General features: G+C 37.3%; 1 protein-coding gene across 4 annotated transcripts; it reads right to left on the bottom strand.

Annotated features, from left to right (window-relative positions):
* Positions 1-383: 383 nt before the first annotated feature.
* LOC113114836 (sodium-dependent serotonin transporter) lies at positions 384-14,656 on the bottom strand. Of its 4 annotated transcripts, none has more exons than XM_026281899.1 (14): positions 14,546-14,656; positions 8,683-9,258; positions 7,925-8,059; positions 7,385-7,607; positions 6,660-6,798; positions 6,434-6,568; positions 6,166-6,269; positions 5,487-5,614; positions 5,170-5,282; positions 4,175-4,306; positions 3,896-3,995; positions 3,197-3,297; positions 2,697-2,864; positions 384-2,204 (listed from the first exon to the last, which is right to left on the bottom strand). In XM_026281899.1, the coding sequence occupies exons 2-14, from the start codon at positions 9,056-9,058 to the stop codon at positions 2,121-2,123; spliced, it is 1,938 nt and encodes a 645-aa protein (XP_026137684.1). In that variant the 5' UTR covers positions 9,059-9,258; positions 14,546-14,656; the 3' UTR covers positions 384-2,120. The 4 variants fall into 4 exon arrangements, with proteins under 4 accessions (XP_026137684.1, XP_026137685.1, XP_026137683.1 ...); XM_026281900.1 differs by lacking the exon at positions 14,546-14,656 and adding an exon at positions 14,185-14,275; XM_026281898.1 differs by lacking the exon at positions 14,546-14,656 and adding an exon at positions 11,296-11,391.
* Between the last annotated feature and the right edge of the window lie 989 nt (positions 14,657-15,645).

Raw genomic sequence — 15,645 nt, 5'->3', positions numbered from 1 at the left:
TTATTTCTGTGATGGCAAAGCTGAATTTTCAGCATCAGTCTTCATGCTGTCACCTGCTCCATTACAAATCAAAAAACATTTTTTATTATTATCAGATCTGTGCTACTTCATACTTTTTTTTTTTTAAATGTAAAAAATGGTTATATATTTTTCAGGATTCTTTGCTGAACAAAGTAAAATGTCTTTACTCTCACTTTTGAAAAATTTAAATGCATACTTGCTTAAAAATAAAATCCAAATAATTAATTTCTGAATAGTGTATATTTATGATTTATTGAACTTAAATGTTTAATTTATCACTTTAAAAGTTAAAATAGCCCGCTGAAATCATCCAGGAACAGAGAGATCCATATTTTGTAGCATAAACACAATAAAGACACACATCCATTATTAATACATATACCTTTATTTTATCTATAATAATTCATATATGTATTGTCCTATACATATTTTCTCTTAACAGTCTCGGAGACATACATAGATCAAATTTAGACTTTATAAAGTACAATAGATTTTCAATACTTTGATAGACAGAATAGTAAATTCTGCTGAGAAAGAAGAGGAAAGGTCAACACTGGACTGAAGCGCACACACACACACACCCACACGCGCACACACACACACACACAACACACACAGATCCACAATATAGACTCACGTCTACGGCATGCACACACACATACACACACACTAACTGAACTGACCATGGCTTATTACTTCTCTACCTCAATGTACAGCTCACACATGTCATGAGAGATCGACATCCTTACATTTGCCCACTCTACGAATTCAACGAGTCAGCACAGAACGCCGGACCACACAGACAGCAAGACTCACAAAGTACACATGCACATACTTAGATGTCCAGTCACACCTTTTTTTCAGGAAAAAAGACTTGAGGATCAAGGCTGAAGCATTTGTAACAAGCACATTAGTATTTGGTTTCTGCTACTTAGTGTAACTCACATAAAGAAATATGTAAAAAAATTAATTGCCAAAGCCCACATTGAGGAACATGCTAGTCACTGACCAATATTGTTTTTTTTCTTAGACCTTTACATTTGGTCCCCCCAGTCCTGAATATTTGGTCCCATTCTTGTAAATGCTACACGTAAATGGTAACTGGGTAGGCAGACAAAGAGTTCCAGTTGCAAATAAACAAAATAAGCATTATGAGAATGAAATGCCACAAATGTCCCACAAATAAATACATATATGCCTAACAATTGGTACATATCCTCCAAAAGTAGGCTAAACACTTAATATCTGTTACATATATGGGTGTCAAAGATGCACACATAGACACACACACACATCCACCCACACACACATACACACCTGTGCAAAAAACATAAAAAAATGGGCCTTTGTTTGTCTCATAAAAAACATTCTGTTACATTCCTAATTTCCACATCTGAAATGTAAAAAAAAAAAGATTTTAGATTTTAACAAAAAAGAAAGAAAATAAGAAAATATATTCACAATTAGTGATGGATTCAGTCCCTAAACCACAAACAGCTTCTTTGAAGTCATACTTACAAATTTCTATAATAACAATAAACAAACAAAATAATTTTTGGCCTTATTTAAATGAGTGTACATGTAAAATATACCTGAAATTGGTCACAAAACCACAATATAACAATCTTTATGTATTTAGTTACTATTTTAGAAAAAAGAAATATATCTTTAGAAATGTACGATTTTCATAGAGTAAACTCACTTCATTCCAGTTCTTATCCCAGACTTCACTAAACAGATATTCAAAAGTTTGGAGTTGGTGAGATGTAATAATGTAACATGATCCTTCAGATATATATGTATATATATATATATATATATAAATGTTCATGGAGATCTAAAATTAACAACGGAAGGACAAAACACAAACTCAAGAACTTGCTACAGCAGTCAGTAACTCATATGAGCGCTGACAGTGGTCACACATGGACGGCTAGAATATGAATAAAACTATGTATTCGGAGGCCTGGCCTCACCGTCACACAATACAGGTAGCAGACTCCTCTGGGGTGAGGTGTGAAGGGAGGTCAGCTGAGGCCCTTACAGGAGACACGGGTCCCCTGCGTTTGTGCTACATGTCCAGCAGAAGAGGAAATGTATCACACGGCGTTGGTGATGACAATTGTGTCTCTCTGAGGGCCGCTGGACCCCGGAGCCTCAGGGGTAATGCCCTTTAGCAGACGCTACAGGGTAAGCATTGAGAGAGTTGAGAACTGTGAAAGCATTTAAGCTCAACTATAAAAAATGTATTGGAGATTAACTCTTGTCAGATAAATACAGAACAGCTGTGAGCTAAAACTCTTCTCTACGAGGCACATAATCACTCACCCTAAACCTGACATGGTAAAGGCACTGGTCGTTACATAACAGAATCAACAAAGGCTAACCTTGTGTCATATATCATCATCTGTCAAACACACATCCTGTGACTAAAGCACACACACTCATGGATGTATAGAGTGAATGACAGCCATGTACCTTGACGCCCTTTGATGTCTATCTTCACGTCTCAAACAGAGAAAATTTACAACGTTATCAAGCTGATATGTTGCAGCATAATTGCATTCGTGCTGCTGTAATGTGTTTAGGTGTCGTTATTATATCTGGCTCACTTATTAGACCTGACGAGATACAGTAATATATGTGTTTTGATGTTTTCGTCTGTCTAGGCTCACCTGTTTGAAGGTCCCTTTGGTGGTGATTAGATGGTAGACCATGTAAGAAGGCACACAGATGAAGGAGGAGACTCCAATACAGTAGCCGAGAACTGTGGTCCAGAAAGGGTACAAGTAATCAAACAGCTTGACCTCGGGAGGGAATGCCAGGAAACTCCCAATAATGAACTACAGACATGAAATAATGAGAAAACATAACATCGTAAATGAGAGGTTAAAGGAATAGTTTAGCCCAACCTCATGTTGTTCAAAACCTGTTCCTCAAAAGAAAGTCATACATGAGAAAATGATGACAGAATTTTCATTCTTGGGCATTTGGCATATTTGGGCATATTTGCATGTAAATGCACTTTCTGAACTGGGTTTCTGTAACTCAGGACAGCATAGCATATCAAATCATGGGTATGAAGGGAATGCATGAACTGATAAAACGTACTTTGAATGCAATGTAAGTTGTTCTGGGAAATACCAAAAGCATGAATGTAATGTAATAGACTGACCAATAGGAAGCAGGGACAGATGGCTACCCAGCAGACCCTCCAAAACACCCCAGGAGCAAAGCCAAGCATCAGCTGCACATCGTTGCAGAAACGTGTCGTCCCTGCACGCATTTTACAAACAGACTTAGTGCACATCACCTGAAGCAGCATATTGGATTACGAAACTTTTGAGGGACATGATAAAATATTGGGACTTATAGACGGTAATTGCATATGAAAGAACAGATGGACAACAGCAGAGTATAAAGTGACAGAAGTAGCGAAACAGTTATGACTTCTCTCCCTGCAGTAGTGACTAAAAATGACATCTTCAAAGACTCTCAGGAATTAGGTTAAAGGATGCACAGTCCAAAATAAATATATATATATATATATATATATATATATATATATATATATATATATATATATATATATATATATATAAATGCTAAGAAGATCAACAGTCATGGTTATATGTTTAATGTTTTTATTTGTAAGTTTTGTGGGAGTTGAGGAACAAAACTGGACATATCAAAAGCATACATTTTCCGGCTCCAGCCCAAAAGCCTTGAAGGCACCGTCTTGTCTAGACAATTCATTACGAAACTACATATGAGTTTGTTTGGTTCATCAAACCAGCATGTATTCAGACCAGAAGCACCGTCAAAACTAATTAAAGTTATATTTTGAATGATTAAGCTGCAATCCAATACATACCATAGAACCAGGAAACAGCGATGACCTCGAGGAAGACCACGGTGATAACAGCAGGGCCTGTGGCATACTCCTCGAATAGTTTAACAACAAACGCACCTCCCTGCAAACACATTGCCTCAGGATTAAAAGGAATAATTAATGTGCACACTTTGGAGAATGGCCTGTTATTTTGATAAAATTCCAAATTTGGTCTCTGGACAGTATTTAAAGCCTATTAGAACTGAAGGAAAATCCCCCAAAGCAAAACTACATTTCTGTTAGCTGTGCTGTAAGACTTACGTAGGTAAGAGTGGAGAGGGCGCCCAAATAACAGACACACACTAGGCCGAGCACAAACCATTCCCTCCTCCTGGCCAACAGGTGGGGGAACTCGTCCAACATGGCTGTAATTACCCCTTCCAGACCTGCAAACTATAGTGCACAAGGGATGATAGAAAAGTAGGTCAGGGACCCATTGAACTTCAAATAATGATCCTTAAGGTAAATACAGCACTGAGTGGATGTTTACATTATAATCAAACAGAAATAGACTACATATAGAGTTATATCATTAGCATACTGAATTACGCCATTCCTGACATCACTTGCCTAGTAAAAAATAAATATACTAAAATGTATGTCAAATACATTTATTTCATGCTAGTATACTACAAATACATTTACATGTTTATGTACTTCATAAAAATACCGTGCAAATGTACTTTTGGTATACTTATGTCTGCTAAACTGGAAAAACTCATTTTGTAATTAATGCCGTTTAGTTGTGCGAAAGTAGTGCTGAAGTCCAACTAAAGATATACGTTAGTATATTTGATTGTGCTAATGTAAAACTACTGCAAGTATACTTTAGGTACACTTTCAATATCTTGCATTCATAGACAATATTATTCAAAGATCACACAATCATAAATAGTGACATTAGAACACACATTAGGCTTAATATTAAGTAGTATCTAATGTGCACAAGTAGTACTCCAAATATAGATGATTAAAATGTGTATATCAGTAAGTCCCGCATGATATATCGATTAGATTTGAACTGTGCTAAATATTAAATAAATGTATACTTTTTTACTAGGGTAGATTGTGTTTGTGATCAACATAGCACCAGGAATGGGTTAACTATGCACGCTGAAGACCTAATGTAATGAAACATTGTTGACAATACATTTGACTAAATTCAGAAACAATAAGCTGAGTAAACAGAGGGAAAAATCTAATTCATTAAGAGAGAATTGATTGGCTGGTATTTCAAGAAAGCAAGAAAGACTGACCGTGCTATCCAGCCCCAGCATAATTATCATGAGGAAGAATATGATGGCGAAGAATGTAGCAGCCGGCATATTGGCTATAGCCTCAGCATAGATGATGAAGAGCAGACTGGGACCTTAGAACACATCCATTCAATTAGAACAGGTAAATCAGATGTCATTTTAGTGTAAACAGCCATAGCACGCTGTAGTTTCAATGCAATGATTTGCAATTGATATTACCTGATATTCAGAATACTTTAACATGCACTTATTTGAATGGAAAAGGTGCCATAAAGCAAGAATAAAGAAATTAGGTAGAAATGAAATGCGGTGCTTACCAGCATCTTTAGCTACGTTCTCCACACGTTGTTGGCGCATCTCTGCCATGTAGCCCAGCACAGTGAAGATCACAAAGCCTGACAGGAAACTGGTCAAACAGTTCACTGAGCTTGTGATTAAAGCATCTCTGCAATTCAAAGAGAGATATAAAGATTTGAGCAAAAGGAAAAATAGTAAAAAGATAAATAGCTGTACTAAGGAGCGATACAAAAGGGATAACAGAAAATAAAAACTGTTTTTTTAGAAAGCTGGCGATTGAGAAAAAGTGTTGTGGGGGATTTCAGGAATTGCTACGGTTTTGAGAAAAGTTCCTAGGTGGTTTCTTACAGCACATCTATCATATTCTGGTTCTCAGATTTAATTTAATTTAATTTAATTTTTTTCACACTTGTTTTATCATAAATAAGGTTGCTAAGAGAAGTAATAGCTCTCCTTTTCTCAACAAATCTATTGATTCATGGTATTATTTTGGCTATGGCCTGAACAATGCTGGAAGAGTTATGCGCAAAACTGTAATACTTGGTATTAGGCCAACGTCAAACCTTTATAGAAACGCATGCAAAAAGAGGCAGGGAATAAAATGTGACTAAAGTTCACATTTTAAGTTCAAGTGTGTGATAACAAAACATAGTGCAGATAATAGAAAATGACAGCAGTATAAATGTGAGCCAGGTGTACTTGTAGCAGTTGTTATGAAAGGGATTGTAGCTGGCAAAGGCCAGGAGAACACCAAAGCCTGGACCCAGAGAGAAGAAGATCTGTGCAGCTGCATCAAGCCAAACCTGAAAAAACACAGATGGAGTGATTTGTCTGTAAAGATTTTCACTCATCCATATCATAACTGACAGATGGCAGGAAATATGTGTTATAGGGGAAGAGGGACAGCAACCAACATGGATTGTGCAAGATCTTAGTATTCAGAATTGTTGATTTAGTTGCCACTTACTGTAGTGGTTAAAAGTTTGCTCCAATCAGGTTTCAGGTAGAAGACCACTCCTCTCCATGCTCCCGGCAGGGTGGCCCCTCTTATCAACAGGATCAGCAGCACCAGGTACGGAAAGGTTGCTGTCACCCACACTACCTGCCAGAGAGAGTCATGAAGAAGCTGCTGAAAAACAGTTTTAACTCAAAATTGGCAGTTCTTTTTCTTTGAGGTTTCCTGTATATTATACCTTGCCGGAGGTCTTGACCCCTTTCCAGATGCTGAAGTACACAACAGTGAAGATGAACAACAGACAGAGGGCTAGTTGCCAGCTCACCCAGCCCAACTGATGAAGACCAGGGGACAGATGAACCTGCAGGACCTGCCGTCTAAGGACATGAGAGAAGTTGGTTCATAAAGAAGACAAACATAAAGGACTGAAGAAACAATTACTGGGAGATAAAGGTGTCACAGATTAATACAAAAAAAGGGTAACAATTTAGTATAGGGTCCAATTATCACTGTTAACTAGTTGCTTATTAGCATGCTCATTATTAACAAATTGGCTGTTTATTAGTGCTTATAAAGCACATATTCTGCATGACCATATTCTGCATTCCTAATTCTACCCAGAGCTTACCCTTAACAACTACCTTACTAACTATTAATAAGCAGCAAATTATGAGTTTGAGGCAAAAGTCACAGTTAATGCTTTGTTAATAGCAAGAACTGGCCCCCCAAAAAGGATTAAAATGTATATAGAAAACAGGAAATACTGGCAGCACAAATAAAAAGTGGGAGCAATCAACTAAATGAATCCTCTAAATCTCTCCTAAAGCAGGGGATACACAGACCCAGACCCCCATGCATCTTTTGAGAGAGAAAAACACATTATCTCTAAATCTCGATAGTTCAAGAAGCCTAGTGAAGGCAAAGTTTTTATCTCTATCCCTTTTAACCTGGACTTGCACTCACACATAGAACTCTTCAGCTGGAGAGATGGAGTTGTCGGTCCAGGAGACATTCAAGTCGGTGGACAGGTATTGGGTGCAGTTGGGAGTGTTCCACTGGTTGGTGCAGGTGGTCCAGGGCAGTGTGGCACGAAAGGAGGACAGGAGGTAGTAGAGAGCCCAGGCCATTATGGTATTGTAGTAGAAGGCAATGTAGAGTGCAATGATGCAGATAGCAAAGCCTATACCTGCAAAAGAACATGATCATGCAAATGTTTCTAGCACCTTTTACGTTGGGGCAGTAGGTGACATTTAGGACAAAGTTTCATTTACATAAAATCAAGTTGCTTAAGCAACTGGCATTTTACCAGGTAAATGTGACAATTTCCATAACAGAGTCTTGGTTATCAGCAAAGAGAGAATGGAATCAGTAAGAAGTTTAGAGGAAAGTCAAGGGAGAGTGTACTATCAGCACAGCACATGTCAGTCTGCCGTTATCTGTCTGACCCTTAACCCGGGTTCTTGGTTTCAGAAGTCTGAGTTTTGTGATGCAGACCGGTCTTACCCTTGAAGATGGGGCAAATGTGTTTCCAGATGGAAATACACCCGCTGCGGTGAAACTGGCCCAGAGCCAGTTCCATGTAAAACAGCGGCACGCCACCAAACACAGCCATCAGCAGGTACGGCAGAAGAAAGGCACCTAATTTAAACACAAGGATTTAGACAGGAAGTGCAGTTGAACTTCATGGTTCCATTGCAGTGGTCTTAACGCATCCTGAAAGCACTATTGTACTTACAGAAAAGACGCTAAACATACACAAAAGTTCCTGTTCAGACAAGCCCCCGGGTTCCTGATTAAAGCTTTACATATATCCTTTTGACGTGAATGCTAGATAGCTGTTGATTGAGCAGCAGCGAGCCAGATTATTAAACAATATGAGCAAGTCCCACCCATGAGAGCCACAATTAATGGTATTGGTTGCGGCGAGAGTCTCCCTGCCCGCTCTATCTCTCATGCACTCCCTTTGCATGGTGAAACAGGAAATTACAAAGATTTTATTACTTGAAATTCAATGAAAGGAGACTAAAGCCTGTTTGTACTGACGAGGCAAGCTGGATCGCTCACAAAGAAAGGAGACAACAGCAGAATTACCCATTGTCTATTAATTCTTTTTAAGCAAACATCACGTAGTTGATGTTGTCTCAAAGATGGAAATATTTATTTTAATGGAATGCTATACAATATTTGTTTAAGTGCATAACACTTGTCTCAGAGTTGCCTCCAGCTTTAGTATCACTATTGCCCCACACGTTTGACCTTACCCCCTCCGTTTTGGTAGCAGATGTAGGGAAAGCGCCACACATTGCCCAGGTCCACCGCATACCCGATCACCGACAGCAAGAAGTCCATCTTTTTGCTCCAGGTCTCCCTAGGTGGATCCAAGCTGGTCTGCTGGACCACCAGAGTCCTGAATGCTCCAGGGGTGCTACCCCCCGTCCCAGCACCCGCACCATCCCTGGGGCTTTGTGGGGATGTGCTGGGATAACCGTTGGAGACCTGCCCAGGTCCAGAGCAGGATTTCTGACCCTTCTCCGCAACGCTGTCCGCAACAAGCCTTCCGTTTTCTTGTGACTCCTGTTCCTTCTCATGCTCTCCCCCATCCTCTCGATTCATCATCTCTGATTGCTTCATCTCCATGGTGAGGACTGCTGTTAGGGTTGAGACGGTGGTCCTCTTGCACTTGCTGATATCGTGCCCATGAGGGGACAGAGAGCCTGGAGAAGAAGGGCCGGGTTTGGAACGGAGCGGGCTGGGATGGAGAGGGCAAGGAGAGTGTGACCAGGCCTTAACCTTTGCGTTTTAACAAGCTGGGGTGGGAAAACACCGCTCAGAGCCAGCTGCAGAACAAAGAAAGAGAGGGGAATTTCAGATGGCGCTGGAGGGAATTTAGGATGGATTTACCCCTGTCATTCTCATACAAAGTGTTCTTAAGAAATGACACATCACCTTTGTCAGAAAAACCATATGTTGTTTCGAAAGATATCTGGAGATTTTCATTAAATATGCCCTTACAACATGGGGTTAAAGCTGTAAAACGCCAAGTGAACTCTGTACATGCCACAGCAACATTAAGTCTTTGGGAGCTGCCAAGACAGTTATTTATTCTCATTTTCCTTGACACTGTTTTTACTTAACTTACAATAAGAGAATGTACCCAATGTTACACACAGATGCATTAGATTACAAAACGTACACTTTGCACAGCCTTTAACCTTATTCAAAAAGATCTTATATACATTTATGGTACATTGCATTTAACAGTTGGAGTTAAGTAATTCCAAATATTACGACATGTTAAACAAACACATGTAAGGCATGAAAGGCAACTATTTTATTTGTATTTCAGGACTGAAATTAACGATCAAACAGGTTTAACACTTGTTGATTGATCAATGCACTGTTAAACATTACCAATAATTTATTATACTGTGTTTTAAAGTGTAATTCTGCATCCAAAATTAGCCGGAGGGTAAGTTGCTTCCAGCAACAGCCTTACATTCTGCCTATCATTTTGTGAAACCTGTTTGTAATTACTAGTTGAAATTGATGGGCAGTGATGCATGTGGGTAAGAAGTTATTAAGCAACTACAGTTCATCACAACTTAATGATCATAATAATGTCAGGAATAATTGAGAGGGAAATAATTTTTTTTCCCCACCTGCTTGCCTTTTCCTCACACTATAACAGTTAATACATTTCATTTAGTTTCCATCAGGGGATTTTTTTACCGCCAAAAATGTTTATTATTTATTCAAAGTGAATCATTTGTTCCTTTAAAACACATTTATAAAAAGCAAAAAACTATTAATGATTTTATTATGGCTGTGGAGAAGGTGGAAAGTGTTCCACACTATTAAAATCAGACAAAAAGCGAAATGTTAAATGTTTGCACATATCCAGCATGGCAACTTATCAATACAGTTAATTTGTATGTAAAAGTTGATTTGTCAAACATTACTCAAAAATTACGCAGAGGCACATTTTATGGGGAATGACTGAAAAAGTTCTTTTAAAAATATGGACAATAAAGAGTTAAATTATCATGCCATATTATCAATCATTTGTAAATGTTAACTGAATTTTTTTTTATGATTTACAGCTGCCACCACATATCCTACTCATCCAAGCGTGACAAGAAGACAAGATAAAAGACATTGAATTACAAGTTTTATCTAAGATGTTTTTCTGGAAAAAGATTATCTGATTGGCAAACTGCCTGATTTTTATTATTTATAGCTCTATCTCTTTCTACTTTCTGTTCTTTTATCTTTGCGCACACTAAATCAACCCACAAATCTTCTGTCTTTCACACACACTAAATCAGCTCTCCTAATACTTAGCATCTCGGACACCTCGGCTGAATTTTTTTCCCATAATCACAGATAATAGCGAGGTCAAGATCAGTGCAGCTGTATTTGTTGAGTTTGTTCGGTGACCGGGATCTCATGCCAAATGTGTTTATCTATTTCTAAACTATCTTCATTATTACACCTCTGACATGCACATAAATGCCAAATGAAATAAAGTTAATACGAAACAGTCTTATAATCAATAGATATTGAGATAAAACACTTCCAGTCCCATTAAAGCATCATTAGACTCTAAAATGAGCTGCCAGAGGTCAGGGTTCTTTAAAACCTCCACTATAGCAGAACTAGACTTTCACATTTTAACAAACTGAAAATATCTGTTAAAGTACAACTTTAAAAACATAAAACTGTTGACAAAGACTCAGTGGCATACACAGAAACATCAAAATGCCTCCTGTTACACATGCAGGCGCGTACAGACACACACAAGCAAAGACTTGCAACCCAAAATCGCTTCATTATCACACACAGAGCCACAAACACCATGCACAGTGCAACCCTACCGTGCTGCGGTTGAGCAGTTCTGTGGGGGTCTGTGTTAGGGTGGTGACCAACACCGTCCCTGGGAGCTTGGCGCTCAAGACACACCCCCCTCACCCCTGATCGCTCACTTTCTCTCTCTCACTCAGTCTTCCTCCACTTTTTCTTTTACCAAAGAGTCTTTAACTTGCTTTTTAGGAGCCACCCTAAGGCACTTCACATGTAGTCACATAGAATTAAGCTCAATGGTATAATTATGACCCCTGCTACTAAACATCTGTTCATAGAAAACACAAAAGGCATGAATGGAGAGTGCAAGCCCTCGTTTAAAGCACATCCACATACTTTTTATTTGTGTTAAATGAGGACTGACCTACATTCACAAAATCCCACTAAGATATTCGACTTACCCATAGGATCTTAAATTGACATCAGGTTTAAGAGCAACTGCCTATTAGTTTAAAAGAATTGCTAATATCCTTATATACATGCTAATCAAAAAGCTGGACACACCTATGATTCTTTAATATCAATAAATTTGTATTGCATACTAACGATTAATGTTAAACTTATATTAAATTAAATAATTATAATAAAAAACACAAAATTCCATACAAATCAGTATGTATTGAATGGGTTTTATTTTTAACACTTGTTGCCTACCCTTAATCTCTCTATCTCTCTCTCTCTGTCACACACACACACACACTGTATATATACTCATTCGGTGCATGTGTGTGTGTGTGTGTGTGTGTGTATGTATTTATATATATATATATATATATATATATATATATATATATATATATGTGTGTGTGTGTGTGTGTGTGTGTGTGTGTGTGTGTGTGTGTGTGTGTGTGTGTGTGTGTGTGATTTATAAATGTTTGTGTGATTTATATGTAAACAACTAGCCTAATAACTAATTACAAATCTAATTTCAAGCATACTGTATAAGCATGACTACAGATATAATTTTTTTAAATGATAAGAAATCATAGACACTTTTCCTTTATTAACCAGTCCAACTCACACACACACAATTATTATTAAATCATATATATATATGTATTTTTACATTTATATATATGTGCGAGCATGTGTGTGTGTGTGTGGGAAAAATATGTAAACAACTAACACATGATTACAAAACTAATTTCAAGCATGTAAGCATGACTTCAGATCAAAATGTTTTTAAGATGATAAGATATCCCATGAATCTAGTAAAGTGTGTCCAGAATTTTGACTGGTAATGTATATTCTCAATTAATTTCAAACAATTCAAACAATGATGTTGTTTGGGAGGCTAGCTGTAACAAATAGACTAAAAACAGTTAAAATATAGGCTCCTTGTTTGTCAATTCATCTTCAAAGTGCCATGGTGAATAAGTGAATTACGCACACAGTTGAGTCCCTAATTGTAAACAAGATTTTAGAGATAAATATGAACAACTGATTTCCACATGGACTTTTAAGCTGTACATAATGTAACAATGTAACCAATAAGGGTTAAAACAACAGGAAAAGATAAGTACATTACCCGTCTGTTCTTCTGAGTGATCTGCGATCCAGAAATAACACAGCTAAGATTATCGATGGACACAAAACCTATTACTATTTGAAAATTGAACGCCATAAACTAAAACACAACTGACATTCATTGGTTTTGAACGATTAAAATACTGCAAGTTGTCAGTAGAGATTATTAAAATGCCTTTGTTTACTTGAATAAAAGCCATCACCTTAGGGCAAACATACAAACAACCAAAAACCACACACAACCACACACAAACACACACACACACACACACACACAAAACAAATAATATAAGATAATAATGCAAGATTTGCATTTTGGAACAAAGAGAAAGCAGGTCATAGAAAGTACTACTAAAGTGCAATACTGCAATACAGTTTGCAGCCTAAACAACAACTATTTTGATAATTATGGTTATAATTATTATAGTTATGATTTTTAAGGTGTCAAGATGTGCCCTGATTGTCCAGTGTAAGTTGCAATTAGGTGTAATTAGCAAAAAAGGTATTTTAACATGAAAATCTATAATAAAGTGGTATGTGATATCCCCTGAAAATATTTTTTTAACTGATCCTAAGGTGATTTTTGGTCATTACCAAATACATTCATACAGCTGTCCTAATAGAATTACGAAAGAGAGAAGTGATAGTTTGATTAATTCACCCTTTTTTATGCAATGTTTTGTTTAAAAAGTATGTGCTATCTTTTTCTTAAACGTGTAATATTTTAAGGCCAAATGAAATGAGCAACGTTAACGGATGTTGCTAAATCACGCGCATATCTAAATACTTCAGTGTCATAATCCGAGCAGAAAACAAGACGGCTGGAAATTTTGCTAATCTCTGACATATTGTTGTGAGTGTTCCAGTCTCCGTTTAGCCAATAAGGGGTTGGAAAGACGGGACAGAGGGATCAGAAGGAGAGCAGGAAATGTGATGAAGGCACACACGGACCGAAGGAGACGGGACGTTTAATCTGTTTGATGACACTCAGGAGAACAACGTCAAAGATCATTCGTCTTATTATTATTATTATTAACCTCCTCTTAACATTTTTCAGGTATTCTCAAAGTTATTCCATCTATCATCACTAATTCGCTGTCAAAGCTGTGTTCTTTATTTCTATTTTCTTTTTTGTTTTATTGAGAAAGATGTTCTCTGGAAATGTTTTAGGGAGAAACAGAGCCCTCTACAGAGCAGAGAGGAACTACAAACACAATATCCAAGCCGCTTGTACAGGTACAAATAATACCTTTACAAATAAAAATCCGACATATAATGTGTTAGTCAATAACCTTAAAAAATATAACTAAATAAACACAGTTTTCAATTTTGCTTATTGCGTACCTAAAGAGAGAGATGGAGAAAGTGTGACCTACCTTACAGATGTCAAGTTGAGATCTGCAGTTCATGGTAATTTGAAGTTTTTGCAACGTCCCTCAGGTGACAATACAAATAATTTTTCTACTTTTTTACACGCAAACATTCACACTGTTAAGCATACACAACGAATGTAAGCATCAACAACATTTGCTGAGGATCCATTACATCCAGTTTTTCTTGCTTATCTGAGGCATCTTGCCAAATATTGTCTCAAACATCAAAGAGAGGCTGATTTAGTTCATTTTAAGTTTGATGTAATACATGCTACAACCCTGTTTTAAATCCCCAAAGACAAACACATAAGATCCTGCAAACATTCACGTTTGGTGGCTCTGAAAGACATACAATTACACTTACAGTTTGGAGAACAGCAAGTCTTTCCAATCTGTCTGAGCTAGTAGGTTAATCCGCAATGTCCAATGAACTGAAAGCCAGGAGGGAAACGGAGGGATTGGGTGAAGGTATCTCAACTAGGCAAAACAGATTTTAAAGGAGGGAAATAAGAAGCTTAGATTGTGTCTGTGACAAATGCACTCCCCTTTAACTTTCTTGCTAAACAGTGGCAGATCTGGATGTGAAAGAATTAAGGGCACAGACATTCAGTCAAGAGTCCCATTTCAGCAGTCAACTATAGAGTTCTTGGAATCACTCTCTCTGTTGGGATGAGGACTTGAAGGCATAATTGTTTCATGGAACGGCCAACAAAAAGGTACCGTTCCTCTGAGGTCTTTAAAAGCAGTCTTTGCAAAGTTCAAAAAGGTACTGTCTCAACATGGTAGTGGAAAGATTGTGTAAAATCCATGCAAAACAGTCTGATAATATCATTTTATGTTGTTGGGAGGTGCTAGTCTTATAGGGATAGTTTGCCATATGGAAGCATTTACTGAAAAATCTTGGTCATAAGGAGGACTGAATCTGATTTGGCAGAACAAAAGAATACATTGAAGAAGTAAATTAATTCAGATTTCACTGAATCAGATTTCCAGTTCAGTGAGTCATCTGCTGTGTAAAGAGCCAAATCTGGTAAGCAGCCAAAAATGTGCATGTCTGTAGTTTCCTCGGCAAACCTTTTCAGTCTTGTGTCTATATTAAGGAGCTTCTAAGAAAAAACTGTTAACACAACATGGGTATGTCTTATTCTGTATAAAGAAAAACTAAAACAAACGCTAAAACAAACATTGGAATTTTTTTGTATTTTGTAAATTACAAAATTTTAAACCTGGGTTATTAACATTAAACATCAAAATGCTACTAGACAGCGATAACGCTGACCAGCCAAGAGAAAACTTATCCTGTAAAACTTACTGAAACGATCAGTTAATGTGTTAACTTAAGCAGCCCTAAATAATATTAAATTATAATTTAATAAATAAAAGTTTGCTAATATATTTTTTTGTGTATTTTAAATTGATCAAAAACTGACTGTTAAAAACGAGACTAAGAGCTAATTAACAATG

This window comes from Carassius auratus, chromosome 15 (genome assembly GCF_003368295.1).
Source record: "Carassius auratus strain Wakin chromosome 15, ASM336829v1, whole genome shotgun sequence".
Lineage (NCBI taxonomy): Eukaryota > Metazoa > Chordata > Actinopteri > Cypriniformes > Cyprinidae > Carassius > Carassius auratus.
The sequence above is the reverse complement of the archived record's forward strand: the minus strand, read 5'-3'. Positions and strand labels throughout refer to the sequence as shown.

Excerpts from the sequence above, each read along its gene's own strand:
- LOC113114836 (XM_026281899.1), bottom strand. The coding sequence starts at position 9,058 with ATGGAGATGAAGCAATCAGAGATGATGAATCGAGAGGATGGGGGAGAG. Across the intron at positions 6,270-6,433 it reads GCAAACTTTTAACCACTACA|GTTTGGCTTGATGCAGCTGC; the intron begins GTAAGTGGCAAC and ends GTGTTTTTTCAG. Across the intron at positions 5,615-6,165 it reads TTTCATAACAACTGCTACAA|AGATGCTTTAATCACAAGCT; the intron begins GTACACCTGGCT and ends TTTGAATTGCAG.